The sequence below is a fragment of the Mesoplodon mirus genome (assembly GCF_964341445.2).
Source record: "Mesoplodon mirus genome assembly, chromosome: 12".
In the NCBI taxonomy this organism is placed as follows: domain Eukaryota; kingdom Metazoa; phylum Chordata; class Mammalia; order Artiodactyla; family Ziphiidae; genus Mesoplodon; species Mesoplodon mirus.
This window is the reverse complement of record NC_138988.1, coordinates 37,288,549-37,305,474: the sequence shown is the minus strand read 5'-3', so window position 1 is coordinate 37,305,474 and position 16,926 is coordinate 37,288,549. Positions and strand designations below refer to the sequence as shown.

General features: G+C 39.1%; 1 protein-coding gene across 1 annotated transcript in view; it reads right to left on the bottom strand.

Annotated features, from left to right (window-relative positions):
• The window catches only part of DCAF1 (DDB1 and CUL4 associated factor 1), a 75,097-nt gene that overhangs the window by 25,010 nt on the left and 33,161 nt on the right, over positions 1-16,926 (bottom strand). Inside the window, exons 6-11 of the mRNA XM_082638635.1 lie at positions 8,776-8,913; positions 7,262-7,774; positions 6,849-6,950; positions 3,119-3,277; positions 1,381-1,560; positions 688-897 (exon numbers count right to left, since the gene is read on the bottom strand). Coding sequence (XP_082494761.1) covers positions 688-897; positions 1,381-1,560; positions 3,119-3,277; positions 6,849-6,950; positions 7,262-7,774; positions 8,776-8,913 — 1,302 coding nt within the window. The remainder of the gene's footprint in view (positions 1-687; positions 898-1,380; positions 1,561-3,118; positions 3,278-6,848; positions 6,951-7,261; positions 7,775-8,775; positions 8,914-16,926) is intronic.

Below are 16,926 nucleotides of genomic sequence, written 5' to 3'. Positions count from 1 at the left end.
GTTTAATCTTTTATTTTATTTATAACTAGACTCATAATACATTTTGCCCAAAAAGGTAACAAAATGTTCAAATCACTGGTGCATATATTTCACAGCTTAAAAAGAAAAAGAAGCACCACGTAAAATAATTGGTTTCTTTTCAATTTGTGATCTTTAAAACACGCAGATACTAATCTTTGTTCCAAAACATATTAAGTTCAAAAATGACAGTGAAGTGGAATTATAGATGCACCCTTTCAGAAAAAAAATTCCACACAGAAGAAGGTAGAATATCTAGTACTTTCCATAAAAAAAAGCCCTTTTACAGACATCTCAGTTCATCTTTTAGTTCTAGTATCCCAGAGATAGAAACTTTCAACTGGGAGCAAAATAAGTCCTCGATATATCCATTTTCTTTTTTTGTTTGTTTTTTTGTGGGGTTTTTTTGCCACACCTTGTGACTTGCAGGATCTTAATTCCCCAACCAGGGATCAAACCCAAGCCACTGCAGTGAAAATGTCAAGTCCTACTGCTGGACCACCAGGGAATTCCCTACATCCATTTTCAAGTATTCTGCCTCCACACAGTGCAAGTATAATCCAACAATGTACATCCCACGTGGACTCCACTGATATGAATGTGCATTTCAGGCCCAAGATGCTACAGACAGTGCTAACAACGTTTCCTTTTTAGACAAGGTTCTCTCACCTTGTACGGGGGTTGAGGATGAACAAGAATGCCACCCTCAGTCCTCTGAAGTGACTGCTTCACTTGTTCCAATTTAATGGCCAGGTGAGCCTCAAAGTACTTGCGCAAGGCCATGCAGGTATGTTTCCCAGTTTGGCGGCTAGCAAATATTTCATCATCACTCAGAAGTGCACCCTGATCTTCCAAATTTAGAATCTCCAAAGTACTGATCTGTTAAGAAAGAGGCAAAAGAATGGGGCAAAAGAGGAGGAAGAACAAAGAGGAAGAGCAAAGTAAAAGGAAAGGAGAAAGACTTCAATCAACTTCTGTGCTCATGAAGATTGACAAACATCAAAGTACATCTGTCCATACAACATGCTAAGAGTAGCCATATGAAAGCAAAACATTAAACCTATATTGAAAAATTACATAGTTTTCAATCATGTTGAAAGACACAGAGGCACAAAACTTGCTTTTTAGAAGGATCAAGCAATTCCCCCTGTAAGATTACTATATTCAAGGCAAGTCTACAATGGTATAGTCCTCATAAGAGGAAAAGAAACTTGTAAATGAAGGAGGAAAAAAGACTTCATCCATAAAAATGATAGCAAAATTCCTCCAGTCAGAAGCTTCCTCTCTTCAATGCCACTAAAGGGCAGCCCAGACAAGCAGGACCCCCATTCCTCACAAAGAGAAGCCACTGAAGAACCTCACCAAGTTCACCAGACGACGAAGACCATCATAGCGGTCAAAGAGTTCCAAAACAGCCCGGAAGGAGAAGCAGATTGAGAAAAACATGGTAGCGTGGCAGCATCCTGAAGCATGAGAACATTCCATTAACCACAGTGTGTAGTTCACCACATCAGACAGAACGTTGTGGGGATGCATGCAAACCTGCAAAAAATAAAAATAAAACGTAATTTTTAAAAATTTGGGGGAAAGGAACCTTCACAAAAGGGAAGAAAAATTCACAGTGTAGATAAATGTCTTTGCAAAATACAATAATCACTCCTGGGCAAGTCATTCTGAGTTTAAAGCTTAAGTTACAAATGAAATTTTATAACAATCTATTCCAAGCCCAAAAACAACCTAAATTTAGAGAAATATTTAAATTCCACCTAAACATACTGAGTGCTAAATTCTGCAAATATTTATATCCTTTAATGCTCACAACGGTCTGTTACACACATATTAGTATTCCCACCTAACAGATGATGAAGTGGCTCAGAGACATAAGGGACTTCCCCAGGCTGATAAAACTGACTGAGCCTTTTGATACTAAAGTCTACAAGTTTAATATCCATTCACTCACTGAGTCATTCACACACATTTTGGTGTCTCCTGTAAGTCAGACAATGAATTCTGAAGCATTACCCAGGTTTGTTCGATACATTTTTTTATCTTAACCACAATTAATTTTGTACATATACACACAGATTAGGTTACTACTCTCAAAAGATTACATATCCTTGCATAATGCTGAATCTTAAGGAGTAAAAAAAATTAAAATCAAAATATTACCCTATTAGTAAATATGCAAAGATGAATAAAGACACCACCCAAGAAGATTTTACCAACTTCACTCTACCAGAAAAGCCACACCACACAGAATATTAGAAAAATATTCCAGGCATAGAAATGACAAGAGCTTCCCTAGTGGTGTCTGGGGACCCATTTCTTTTCAAATGTACAACCCACTTACACTTTTTTAAAAAATCACTAAATAAAAAGTCTTAGCTGGAAAAAGCCAGAAAAACCAGCTACCAGAGGGTAGCTGCCACGCTACCATGTTTTTCTCTGGAGCCCTGAGAACAACTGGAATGATTTTACTGTCTCTACCACGAACTATTTGTTAACACAAATACACAAAGCATCATCTGTTGTTTTTATAATAGACTGACTCAAAAATGCAAAATATAACTCCACTGAGGGACATCTGAAAAGAGCCTGAAAATAATTCTAATGCAGTAAAAATGGCAAAAACTAAAAAAAAGTTCTGTGACCCCAATCCATCTTGGGTTTTTTGTTGGTTTTTTTCTTTCAGAGAGTCAGGAAAAAAAGGACTACAAAATTTTACATTTTGGACCTTTTCTAAAGAATTTTACATTTTGGACCTTTCCTAAAGAATTTTACATTTTTAGGGCTTCCCTGGTGGCGCAGTGGTTGAAAGTCCACCTGCCGATGCAGGGGACACGGGTTCGTGCCCCGGTCCGGGAGGATCCCACATGGCCACGTCAGTGAGAGGCCCGCGTACCCGAAAAAACAACAACAACAAAAAAAAATTTTACATTTTTAGAATGCTCTGTAAAGATCAGACATTCATGCTCCTTGCTTCTTTCATTAAAACCTAATCCACCTATTCATTTTTTCTTATCCAAAAGTTTTCCTGTGAACGTACTAGAATATTCCCCACCCTATCCCATTCCCATACATCTGAATGGACTGGACTTACTCTTTCCATGGCATCCTGGTTGTAGGACAGGTAATACAAGCACATGGATACACCAGTTGCAGCCATAGAAGGACGAGGAATTTCCAGTAATTTCTGTACTCCACCATGTGCAACAAATTCTGTGGCAAACTTGTTATGGAGCAGGAGAGATGCTAGGTGCTAAACAAAGAGGACACACATCATCGTGGAAAAATCTAGAACAAATATCTCTTCACAGCTGTTAAACACAAAGACTCCTCTGAAGCAGACAACCACTCCCTCAAAACAGAAGTAAAACCAATACTGCTTAAGGGAAACAAAAACAAAACAAACAAAAAAACTCTAGGATTCCATAATATTCCCTCCTAATACCAAAGGTTTTTATGAAGGTGAAAAACAAGAAATGAAGAATATTGCTGTACATAATGACAATCCTAACCATTTTATTATTACATAGCTTCCCTAAAGGATTTTTGTTACCCTTCCCATTTTAATCCTTTTAACATCATCAGCTCTATGTTTTAGCTTTGGCTCAGTCACTGACTCATCTTCTAATAAAATCGAAAACTCTGTTTTCTTTTAAATTGATCCTCAATATATCCCCAAAGAAAAGTCTTCAGCAAATTATCAAAATTAGTAAATTTTTAGAACTAATCAGAATGCACTTTAAATAGACCTTTATTAATGAACTATTTAATTAAGTCTCTATTAGACAGGCCTTTGTTATCAAGTTTCGTTAACTTGCTGTTCAATTCTTACTAGCCTCTCTGGGTGGACCTGATCTGGGCAATTTTAAGGGCAAGGAGTGCAATGCAAGCAGCAGGCTACTCAATGACTTTGAACCCAGGCCAACGTGGATAGGGCCTCAGGAGAACTGGAGCCCCCTGTTTCTGTTGGCCTCCTGTTTCTCATGTCAAGGTGTCTTCTGGGTGGTGATACAGGCAGCAGGTACAGACAAGACAACACAGATTTGTAATTACATGATTTGATACCTGTATAAATTTCACCAAGGTCAATGGCAAAAACAACATGTATGTACCCTCTTCAGAAGTTCTCTTAACACACAGACTCAGACTAATCCTTATATATAATTCAAATCCCTTCCCTCTTTACTTGGCTGATATACAAACCTCTACCACATTGCCACCAAGTCTTTCCCCAAGAAACAACTAAACCATGTATGGTTCCCTCCCCAATACTTAGGCCACTGCACGTGCTCTTTCCAATAATGTCACTACCATAAAGTGGCAGTTCCACTGCCAGAATCAGTAGGTAGGGAAAGAGAACAAACAGGCTCAATCTTTACCAAGAACCTTAATTCTACTTGGCTCAACATAGCCCATAACCTGGCTCACCTCACTCATGTGGGCAAAGATTCTATTTTCTCTCCTTGTATTATACCTCCATATAAGGTTCTAGTTCTTAATTTACTATTTTATCCCATTTTCTTTCTATTGATCTATAAGATCTTACAGAAAAACCAGAACTTTTTGGTCAACTCAATACTAACTTCAACACCTGTTCCTTCTCCTACACAACTGAGACTTCCTTTTGAACAAAACAGTACACATAACTTTCTATACTTTTTATTTCCCTATAAGAAGGATCTCTTGTCCGATTTTTCCCTGTTCATCCTTATTTCATTTTCTTTAATCCCTTATATGAGTCTGCACAGAAAACAGCTGAATAATGACACCCATTACAGTTCCTCATACAAAGACCTACAGAAATAGCAACTGCCCAAATCCCTTCTTCACTATTTCCTTTTCAGGACAGGATGTGCATCTGAAAGCAATACCTTTGGGTCACTGGAGACAACTCTGACCTCCAGCTTCATCTCACTGTTCAAAGTATAATCATGAGTTTACACACACACACACACACACACACACACAAACACACACACTGCATCCCATTCACAGGAATATATGTTACTCCAATTTATGTCTGACCTCCTCCAAACTTAAAATTTCTGGGGTCTGAAAGGCAAATTTCCTTATTTCTATTTAATTTCAATATACTCTGGAACTGTGCTGTCCAATGCACTAGTCACTGGCCACATGTGGCTAATTTAATTAAAATTTAGTTAAAAATTCAATGCTTCAGAGGCACTAGCTACATTTTAAGTGCTCATATATGGCCAGTAGCCACTGTTTTGAACAGCACAGACGAAGAACATTTCCATCGTCACAGAAAGTTCTATTGGACAGCGTGGCTCTGGAATATCAGGAATAAAACTGTAACTTTGAACAGCCAGTGAGAACATTACCTCTTTTTCAGAGGTCTTGTCTAGAAGCTACTATTTCTCAAGAAGAACAGACCATTCCTTCCTTTGTGCCCCATACTTTTTTCACAACATCTATAATATCTAAAAGAAATCATAGGCTTACATGCCTGTCTCTCTTAACCAAACAATAAACAGGAGAGACTTAATTTATTTGTCGAATATTGTAAACATCACAGAATAGTACTGTGTTCATTTAGTTACCTGTTGGGTAGAACTATAATAGCCACAAAATTATTCATTCCACTTAACCTCTCTCCCTTCAGATTACCTTAATTATCATGAAAAGGTATGGATTTGGTGGGCTAGACATACCTGACCTCTTACATTTAGCCCCTTTGCAACCTAGAAAATCATTTACCTTTACTGAATTTGAGTATGCCTCTACTCTATTTCTTTACTCATTTTCTGCTTTATATTTTGTTCACTCTAAATAATCTAACATCATACAATATGTATATAGTTAATTATTGAGAAGAAGTGTTGTTGGCTGACAGAATACTTAAAAGGTAGTATGACCTAAGGTACTATACACTTAGTTTCTCTTCCTATCCAGTAACAATAACTGAGGCCACTCTCAGGTCTAGATCCACTTTCTCCCTTAACATTCAATCCTCTAGGACTGACCCCTGAATTTCTGTGGAGGCACTTGGTAAGCCTCATTTCTTCTATCTAAAAAAGAAATTTTCATTTGTCACGATTGACACATCTGGCAATAGAAACACCCTGGGGACTTCCCTGGTGGCACAGTGGTTAAGAATCTGCCTGCCAATGCAGAGGACACAGGTTCAATCCCTATTCCAGGAAGATCCCACATGCCACGGAGCAATTCAGCTCGTGCGGCACAACTACTGATCCCACGTGCCACAACTACTGAAGCCTATGCACCTAGAGCCCACGCTCCACAATAAGAGAAGCCACCACAAGAAGCCCACGCGCTGCAACGAAGGGTAGTCCCCACTCACCGCAACGAGAGAAAGCCCGTGTGCAGCAACGAAGACCCAACGCAGCCAAAAACTATGTAAAAAACAAAAACAAAAAAACAAAAAAGAATACATCTGCCAACGCAGGGGACACGGGTTCTATTCCTGGTTCGGGAAGATCCTACGTGCCACGGAGCAACTAAGCCCACGCACCACAACTAATGAGCACACACTCTAGAGCCCACGAGGCACAACTTCTGAAGCTTGTGCGCCTAGAGCCTGTGCTCCGCAACAAGAGAAGCCACCACAGTGAGAAGCCTGCGCACTGCAACGGAGAGTAGCCCCCACTCGTTGCAACTAGAGAAAGCCTGCATGCAGCAATGAAGACCGAATGCAGCCAAAAATAAATAAATAAATAAATAAAATTTATTTTAAAAAAAAGCACCACCCTAACAATAAAATCCAGAGACGCTACATACCAAAACATATAGGCACATCCATGTCAATAAAATGCTCAGTGACCTAATATTTTTAAGAACTTTACCTTGAGTGCCTCAAATGTAAGTAGGACATCGTTAGTCTGTTTCAAGTCAATATAAAACATCATCAAATCCCGTGATCCAAGTTGCATGAATATGGGAAGTAACTGAAATCAACACCAAAAACAAGTCTTAACATTTGAATTTATTTTCACATATTTCCTATTCCTTTATGAGGATAGAAGATTAAAGAAATAAGGTGCCTCTTCCCCCCCCTTTATGAAGATAAACATACAAACACACTTTGATCAAAAAGGCCTTATCAGGAGTGACCTCCATAAGACTTTACCAGTTTGAGGCAAAGACTTTTCTGTATTAGAGCAAAAACACATCAATGTATAAAATGACACCACAAAATATCCCAGAAATAAACACAGTGGTCCCAAAATGTGAACACTACTCTTCCCAATAAGCTTACCTCCTGATATTCTCCTAAAGGGGTCAGATACTGGAGAATAAGTCGCTGCTCGATAGCAGGAGTCATAGGATAAAGGGTATAATTGGTGCCAATCACCCAGGGGGACATTTCTGACCAGCTGCTGTTAGACAGCTCAACAAACATGCGATCTGGATCAGATGATGAGAAACCCAACTTTTGCTTGGCTTTCCTAAAGCTCTCTCTGTCACCCTGTTTTGCTGACTTGTTTTTCCTCAATCCTCCTTCCTCAGGTTTAGTTGCTGAGTTCACTCTGCTACTGGTCTTGTGGCCTGAATCAAGATGAAAGGAGATCTCCATGTCTCCAGAAGCTTCCTCTTGTTCGCCATCCACTACATCTACGGCCATGTCGCCATAGTCCATATCCACAGCTTCTTCATCCAGAGGCAAAAGGGGTTCAGAGGAGAGCTTTCGTGGGCTAGGACGCTTGCTTTCTTGCCTCAAAGCTACTTCCTGAAGCTGTAGCTCCCTCAGTCTTCGAAGTACTATTGCCACCTATCAACAGATATTGGAATAAAAGGGGTTGTCTCTTCTGCATCTTAATTTAAATGATTCAAATAATTCTTACTTCCACTTAAGGATACTCATGCAATTATCTCAATGCCTGGTAATAGTAAAGATTTGATAAATATGTTGACTTGATTCCTACAGCTTGATGAAATAAATAATGGCTAAAAGTCTCATTCCCCATAAAATTTCCCAGAGAACCCAAACCAGAAGATTTGCACATAAAACACCTAATTCACAACATATCTGGCTGGATCAAGCTGGGGTGGACCATCACACCTGAAGAGGCAGACAGTAGATATATGCACAATTTTTAAAAAGTGTCTGAAAATCAAACACGAAGGTTTCTGAAACTTTTATCTGCCATAAGTTGTATTCTGTTAAATATTGTCATCCACATTATACATAATTACATAATCTAATTTTCAAGTTCACCACTTATGTTCTACCTTTTCCTTTAAGTACTCATTTTTTGGGCCAAGCCTAAACTGTAGTATTATGCTTAGTTTTAAAAAGAGAGAGTAATTAGGTCTGCAATTTATTTTAACCTGCATTAAAAAAAAAAAGAATGGTGGATAGATATAATGAGGGGTGAATGGATGGATGGGTATGTCATGAATATAAGTTTAGTAAAATATTCACAATCAATGTAAGTGGTGTGTATACAGGTGTTCACTGTAATTATATTTTGCTATACGTTTGAAATTTTTCATAATCCAGATGTTGGGAAGGGAAAGGGAATGGTACTATTTATCTGGTACAAAGTATCATGATCCTTGACAAGATGAAAAACATCTATTTTCTAGTAAAAAAAAAAAAAAGGTCCAATCAAAACTCTTATGAAAAGTAGTCTTGAAATACTGAAATTATAGCTATACTCTAGTACAAGGTAACAAATAAGATCTACCTATTCAAGTTCAGTAGCAAGAAATAATGAGTGAATACACTCCTATCTTATGCAAAAAAAATCATTCTAACATGGTCCTTACCAGCTGTGAATTTTCATCCCTGTAGTTGGCAGCAATGTCTTGATTTTCCATAGCACCTCCTAACAGACCAGTAGAATATGTCCTCAGTGGCTGATCAGCCTCTCGGGCCCATTTGAAAAGATTCTCAACAATTCCTTCCTATAGTAAAGGAAATGAAACAGCACAATTCAGGGAAAAAAATTCATAATTAAAGATATAAGCAAAGACTTCAATCTTGTAAAAAAAATTTTTAATAAAACATTTCAATATTGCTCATAAGATTAAAAAATCCAAGTGAACTCAATGTACAATAGTAGGTGGTTTAGTTAAAATATCTGTGCACTGTGAAACAGAATCCTATCTATCCACTAAAACTCAAGCTAAAGATCAACAATCACATAATGTAGTCCTACTTTAGCTGTTAAGACCCAAAAGGTTCCATGACCAAGTGGGGAGCTCTAAAAATTCTATATCTCTCTTTGAAGTCACAATGCACAATTAACATTATCAGTGCTCTGAGAAGTCCTCCATCAAACAAGTATTTAACTCCACATATCCCACCCTTATTTTTAGTTAGTTTTTATTATGAAATAAAATACATAAACATGTACAGTCCAAAGAAAATGAAAATCACCTCTGTGATTTACCACTGAGTTTAAGAAACAGAAACCTCTCATGTGTCCCCCATCCCTATACCACCCGCCTCTCCCTCCCCAAAGGGTATCTGAATTACTAAATTTTAATAATTTTCTTGTAAGCTTTTGTTAAACGTTATATGCTTTGAACTGTATAAATTGTGTGGTGCCATATGTATCTTTCTGCAACTTGTTCCTTTTACACAACATTATGTTTTTTACATTCATCTATATGGTTACAAGTAATTTTCACAAATAGCACTCAATATAAGACAGGCTTTACACATAACATTTAATCCTCATATCAACCCTATATGATTAGGTAAGTACTATATTTACAGAAGAGAAAACTGTCACAATGAGGTTAAGTAACTTACCAAAAGTCACAAAACTACTAAGTGGCAAAGCTGGGATCTTATCCTAGGCAGTGTACCTCCAAATGCTCTTCATCTCCATATTCTGCTGCTGCTATTGTGTTGGCTTAACTATACTTATTTTTGTGCAAGCATGTCCCTAAAGTAGACACCTAGGAACAGTACTAAGTCACAGGTGTGTGTGCTCAACTTTACTAGAGGAGGCCAAACTATTTTCCAAAATGACAATTCACATTCCTACAGCAAATAGTTCTTTTTTCCTACATCTTTACCAACACTTGGCCACTATCAGACTTTTAATTTTTTGCAGTCTGGTGGGTATAAAAAATTAACATTTCATTTAACTTGAATTTTCTCATTTACTAATGAAGTTCAGCATTTTTTCCATGCCTTCTGACCATTCATACTTCCACTTTCTGTGAAATACTCATGTCTTTTACCAGTGTTTCATGATAAGCACAAGTTCTTAATTTTTATATAATCATACTTAGCAATATTTTCTTTTAAACGTTGTGCACTTTATATCTTAAGAAACTCTTCCCTAGGGTCATTCTCCTATATATTTCAAGTTTTAAAGTTTTTTTTTAAAAAACTAACACTCTGAAAACACATTTTGAGAAATTTTGTTTTAAAATACTTATTGAGGGGCTTCCCTGGTGGTGCAGTGGTTAAGAATCTGCCTGCGAATGCAGGGGACACGGGTTCAATCCCTGGTCCGGGAAGATCCCACATGCTGCGGAGCAACTAAGCCCCTTGTGCCACAACTATTAAGCCTGTGCTCTAGAGTCCATGTGCCACAACTACTGAAGCCTGCGCACCTAGAGCCCGTGCTCTGCAACAAGAGAAACCATGACAATGAGAAGCCGGCGCACAGCAACGAAGAGTAGCCCCTGCTCGCAGCAACTAGAGAAAGCCTGCACAGAGCAACAAACACCCAGCACAACCAAAAAAAATTAATTAATTAATTTAAAATAATAATAATAATAAAATACTTATTGATATGAAAATATACGTACCATCAATTTTAAGTCTATCATCCTTCCCTATTTCCAAACAGTGTAAGAAACTTAAAATACTAACTTCAACTATTCCCTTCCATCTACATGTTACCCAGAATTTCTGTTTGTCCTTTTGCCCTCCAAAATTGTTTATTTTGGTCAATATTTCTAGGTTTACAGAAGTTCTCTGAAGACATTTTCTACTATTATCTGGCCTCTACCGATGCTGTGGCAAAGCATGCTGTGTTAATTTGCAGGAATCTTTTTTACTCTAGTTGCTTTTTATTACTATTTTTTTGAGCGGTTTTGCTTGTTTGTTTATTTATTTATTTAGGCTGCATTGGGTCTTCGTTGCTGCACGCAGGCTTTCTCTAGTTGCAGCAAGCTGGGGCTACTCTTCATTTTGCAGTACATAGGCTTCTCACTGTGGTGGCTTCTCTTGTTGCGGAGCATGGGCTCTAGGTACAGGGGCTCCAGTAGTTGTGGCACACGGGCTCAGTAGTTGTGGCTTGCAGGCTCTAGAGCGCAGGCTCAAGCCGTTGTGGCGCACAGGCTCAATTGCTCTGTGGCACGTGGGATCTTCCCAGACCAGGGCTCGAACCCATGTCCCCTGCATTGGCAGGAGGATTCTCAACCACCACGCCACCAGGGAAGTCCCACTCTAGTTGCTTTTAAAATCTTTTAGTCTTTGGTATTCTTCATTGGGCTTTCTGAATCTGAGTGGTCATGTCTTTCATTTATTTGTAAGATCCTAGCCTCATCCCTCTGAATACTACCTTTCTATTTTCTTTTTCTTTTATATATATACATGTGTGTGTATATATATATATACACATACACTTTTTTTTTTCTTTTTTGGCTACACCACATGCCATGCAGGATCCTAGTTCCCTGACCAGGGGTTGAACCCGCACCCCTTGCAGTGGAAGTGCAGAATGTTAACCACTGGACCACCAGGGAAGCCCCTACTATTCTCTTTTATTGAAACTCCTTTTAGATACATTTAAAAATTTCTAATTCTAGTCTTATTTCTAAGAGCTTCATTATTGATTATCCTGTCAGATATTCCAGTTTATTAATTCTATCTTTAGCTGTGTCTAAATTTCACTCTACCTCATCTATTAAGTTTTAAAATTCAATAACTGTAATTTTTATTTCCAGTAGTTCCTTTGTTCATTTTCCAAATGGCCATTTTTTTCATAGTCTTAGACTTTTCTTGGAGTTATGATTCTTTCTTTTACATTCATAATTTTAACCATTTTAACCATTTTTCAGTGTAAAATTCAGTAGGATTCAGTATATTCACCATGTTGTATAACCATCAACACTATCTATTTCCAGAATTTCATTATCCTAAACAGAAACTCTTTACCCCAACTTTCAATAATGGATAGAACCGAAAAGAAAATCAATAAGGGAACAGAGGAGCTGAACAACACTACAAACCAATTAGATCTAAAAGACATATAGAGAATACTCCACCCAACAAGAGCAGAACATACATTCTTCTCAAGTACACATGGAACATTTCCCAGAAGAGACTATATGTTAGGCCACAAAACAAGTCTTAATAATTTAAAAAGAACTGACCTCTTACAAATAATTTTCTCCAATCACAATGGAATGAAATGAGAAATCAACATCCCAAGAGAAAACTGGAAAATTCATATGTGGAAATCAACAGTCTTAACCAACAAAAGTGTCAAAGAAGAAATCACAGGGAAATTAGAAAACACCTTGAGATGAATGAAAACAAAAACACAACATACCAAAATTTATGGGATACAGCAAAAGCAATGCAAAGAGGGAAATTTACAGTTGCAAGCACATAATATTAAAAAGAAAAAAAGGTCAAATTAACAACCTAACCGTACGCTTTAAGAAACAAGAGCAAATAAAACCCAAAGATAGCAGGAGTAAAAAATAATAATAATAAAGATTAGAATGGAGATAAACAAAATAGCAAATAGAAAAATACAGAAAATTAATGAAACCAAAAGTTGTTGCTTTGAAAAGATCAACAAAATTGACAAACCTTTAGCTAAAGTGATCAAGAAAAAAAAAAAGGAGAGAAAACAAATTACTAGAATCAAAAATGAAAAGGGAGGACCTCCCCAGTGGTACAGTGGTTAAGAATCCACCTGCCAATGCAGGGGACACGGGTTCAAGCCCTGGTCCAGGAAGATCCCACATGCCGCAGAGCAATTAAGCCCATGCACCACAACTACTGAGCCTGTGCTCTAGAGCCCATGAGCCACAACTACTGCGCCCACGCGCCCTAGAGCCCGCCCACCACAACTACGGAGCCCACGTGCTGCAACTACTTAAGCCCACTGCCTAGAGTCCGTGCTCTGCAACAAGAGAAGCCACCACAATGAGAAGCCCACGCACCACAACAAAGACCCAATGCAGCCAAATAAATAAATTAATTAAAAAAAATTTTTAAAAGAAAGGGGGAACATTACTACCAATTTTACAGGAATAAAAAGGATTATAAAGGAATTCCCCGGTGGTCCAGTGGGTAGGACTCCACACTTGCATGGCCAAAGGCCCAGGTTCAATCCCTGGTCAGGGAACTAAGATCCCACAAGCCACATGTGGCATGGCCAAAAAAAAAGAGGGGGATGGATTATAGGAGAACACTATAAACAACTGTACACCAACAAATTGAGTAACTTAGATTAAACGGACAAATTCCTAGAAACACAATCTACCAAAATGGACTAATGAAGAAACAGAATAACTGAACAGACTTATTAGTAAGGAGACTGAATCAGTTGTCAAAACCCTCCCAAAACAGAAAAACCTAGGACCAGATCGCTTAACTGGTAAATTCTACCATTTAAGGAATTAATACCAAGACTTCTCAAACTCTTCCAAAAAAATTAATGAGAAGGAACACTTCCTAACTCATTCTATGAATCCAGTATTACCCTGATACCAAAGCAAGACACAAAGATAGTACAAGAAAACTACAGATATTCCTTATGAATACTGATGCAAAAATTCTCAAAAAATACTTGCAAACTCAATTCAGCAGCATACTAAGAGCATTACCATATATACCACGACCAGGTGGATTTACCCAGGTACATATGGTTCAAAATACAAAAATCAATCTATGTAACACACCACATTAATAGAATCAGTGTGAATTAATTTTTGTGAATTAGTAGAAAACCACATGACCATGTCAACTGAGGCAAAAAGAATTTGACAAAAGTAAAATCCCTTTCATTAAAAAACACTTAATAGGGGCTTCCCTGGTGGCGCAGTGGTTGAGAATCTGCCTGCTAATGCAGGGGACACGGGTTCGAGCCCTGGTCTGGGAGGATCCCACATGCTGCGGAGCAACTAGGCCCGTGAGCCACAACTACTGAGCTTGCGCATCTGGAGCTTGTGCTTCGCAGTAAGAGAGGCCGCGATAGTGAGAGGCCCGCGCACCGCGATGAAGAGTGGCCCCCGCTTGCCACAACTAGAGAAAGCCCTTGCGCAGAAACGAAGACCCAACACAGCAAAAATAAATTAATTAGTAAACTCCTACCCCCCCCAAAAAAACCCAACACTTAATAAACTAGAAATAGAAGGAAACTTCCTCAACATAATAAATGCCAGTCATGAAAAAATCACAGCTAACACTACACTCAACCGTAAAAGTCTGACAGACTTTCTCCAAAGATTAAAAACAAGACAAGGGGGGCCTCCCTGGTGGCGCAGTGGTTGAGAGTCCGCCTGCCGATGCAGGGGATACGGGTTCGTGCCCCGGTCTGGGAGGATCCCATATGCCGCGGAGCGGCTGGGCCCGTGAGCCATGGCCGCTGGGCCTGCGCATCCGGAGCCTGTGCTCCGTCCGCAACGGGAGAGGCCACAACAGTGAGAGGCCCGCATACCGCAAAAAAAAAAAAAAAAAAAACAAGACAAGGATGTCTGCTTTCACCACTTCTATTCAACATAGTACTGGCAAGAAAAAGAAATTAAAGGCATCTGTGCTGGAAAGGAAGAAATAAAATTATCTCTGTTCACAAATGACATGATCTTATACATAAAAAACTCTAAAGTTTCCACACACACACACACACAAAACAACCTGTTAGAATAAATGAATTCTGCAAAGTTGCAGAATACAAAATACACAAAAATCAGTTGCATTTCTATACACTAGTAATGAAAAATCTGAAAAGGAAACATATCCAGTCATTGTTTAATTGTTGACTCCTAATCATGGAGGATTATTTGCTGGGATACTTTGTAATTTTTTTGTGAGCTCACTTTTTGTGGAAATTGTTTTTTCTGTGAAAATCCCTTGTGGCCCAGACTGTGAAAGCTTCTCCTCCACAGGAGTTCTGTATTTGCTTTTGCCAGACAACCAAAGAATATCACTGGTCCAAAACAATTTTGTTTGTTGTTAATATCTTGACTTTGGGGTTCCCAATCAAAATAGAAATTTCAAACATTTATCCAAATAAGGCCCATGCCCAGAGATTCTCAGGGGAGACTTAAATGCCCATGCCCCTGCCCCTCAGAGTGGAGTCAGAGAATGAGAAATCTATCATCATCCCACAGCATAAAGCAGATATTTTCCTTTTCCATTGTTTCAGTGAAGGTCCTTAGGGAGTCCCAGTTTTATATGGAGGTCAGGGTCCTCATTCTAACTCCTCACCCAAGATTTTGTCCCTGTCCTTAATTACCACTTTACTCTTACAGTTCCATCTTCATTTCTGGCACCTAGGGATTTCTCTAAGAGTTTATTATAGTTTACCCAAAATTTGTATGTGTGTGCAACAGGAGAGTTTGTAAGTTATCCTGGTTAGTCATCTTGATAGATCTGGGTCTTGTCCCTTCTGTATTAAAACCATTTCTTTTCTCTCTGATTCTGAAATACCATAGACTCATGGTTTTCTTCCTACCTCATGGGATGCTGTGAGAATTAAGTGATACGATGCAAATCAAATGCTTAGCACAGGCCTGGCACTCAATAAACAGTAGCCATCTACCTAACTGACCACATGGACATTTTCATCATAAAACACCTATTAACATTTTAGGAGAATCTTAATGTTCCAGAGTATAAAATCTTGAAAACGCTGGCTTAAAGGTTACACTTTCTGAGATTTCATTCTCTCCGATTTTATCCCTCTGACCTCCAATAATCTGAGACAACCTCAAAGGAAAAAAACGTTAAAGCAATACTCTTAAAGAATTAAGTCCCTAAAGATCCTGTTCTCACTGGATTAAGAACATACACTGATAAACGTAAACAGTATGAGAAACCTGGTATGTAAATGTAAAAGTACTCCGTTCTATAACACACTTAATATAATGAAGAAACTATACAGCCAAATAATTGTAAATAAAAATAAAATTTAAAAGAATGATAAAGCTGGCAGAAGAGTAGGATATGGAGCTCACCTTCTCCCATAAATACGTCAAAAATACATCTACATGTGGAACAATTCTCACAGAACACCTACTGAATGCTGGCAGAAGACCTCAGACTTCAAAAAGGGCTAGAAAATCTCCATGTAACTGGGTAGGACAAAAGAAAAAAAAAGCACGAAAGGAAACGGGACAGGACCTACATACCTGGGAGGTAACTGTGAGAAAGGAAAGGTTTCCACACACTGGGAAGTCCCCTCACTGGCAGGGAGAACAGCCCGAATGGAGGGGGAGCTCCGGAGCCTCAGGGGAGAGCGCAGCAACCAGTTTGCAGAGGGCAAAGAGGAGAGACACCTGCACAGACAGTAGGTGGTGTCACCTGGCACTCCCCAGCCCAAGATGCTCACTCTTTCACTGAGGGGGTCAGGGGCTGAGAGCTGAGGCTTGTGCTTTGAAGGTAAGAACCGGGAAGAGGACTAGGGCTGGCTGCACAGTGACAGCCTGAGGGGGCTAGGGTGTGGTGCGCTATAACCAAGGGAATACGGGAGGAAGCCTGGGCCCCCCAGAGGGGCAAGGCACCATGCTGGGGGGCCCACGAGGAGAGGGGTGGGCCTGCCACAGGAGTTTCTTTCTCCACGCCCTCTCTCAGGCAGCAAGGCACCACCTACACAAGCTCCAGGGGTGGGCAATAGCTGCCGCTGCCATCTTGAACTCCAGAGTCAGGCATGGATGGCTGGCCAAGGGTCCCAAAACCTGGCACCAACAAATGCCACCCCCCTCCCCGGAAGC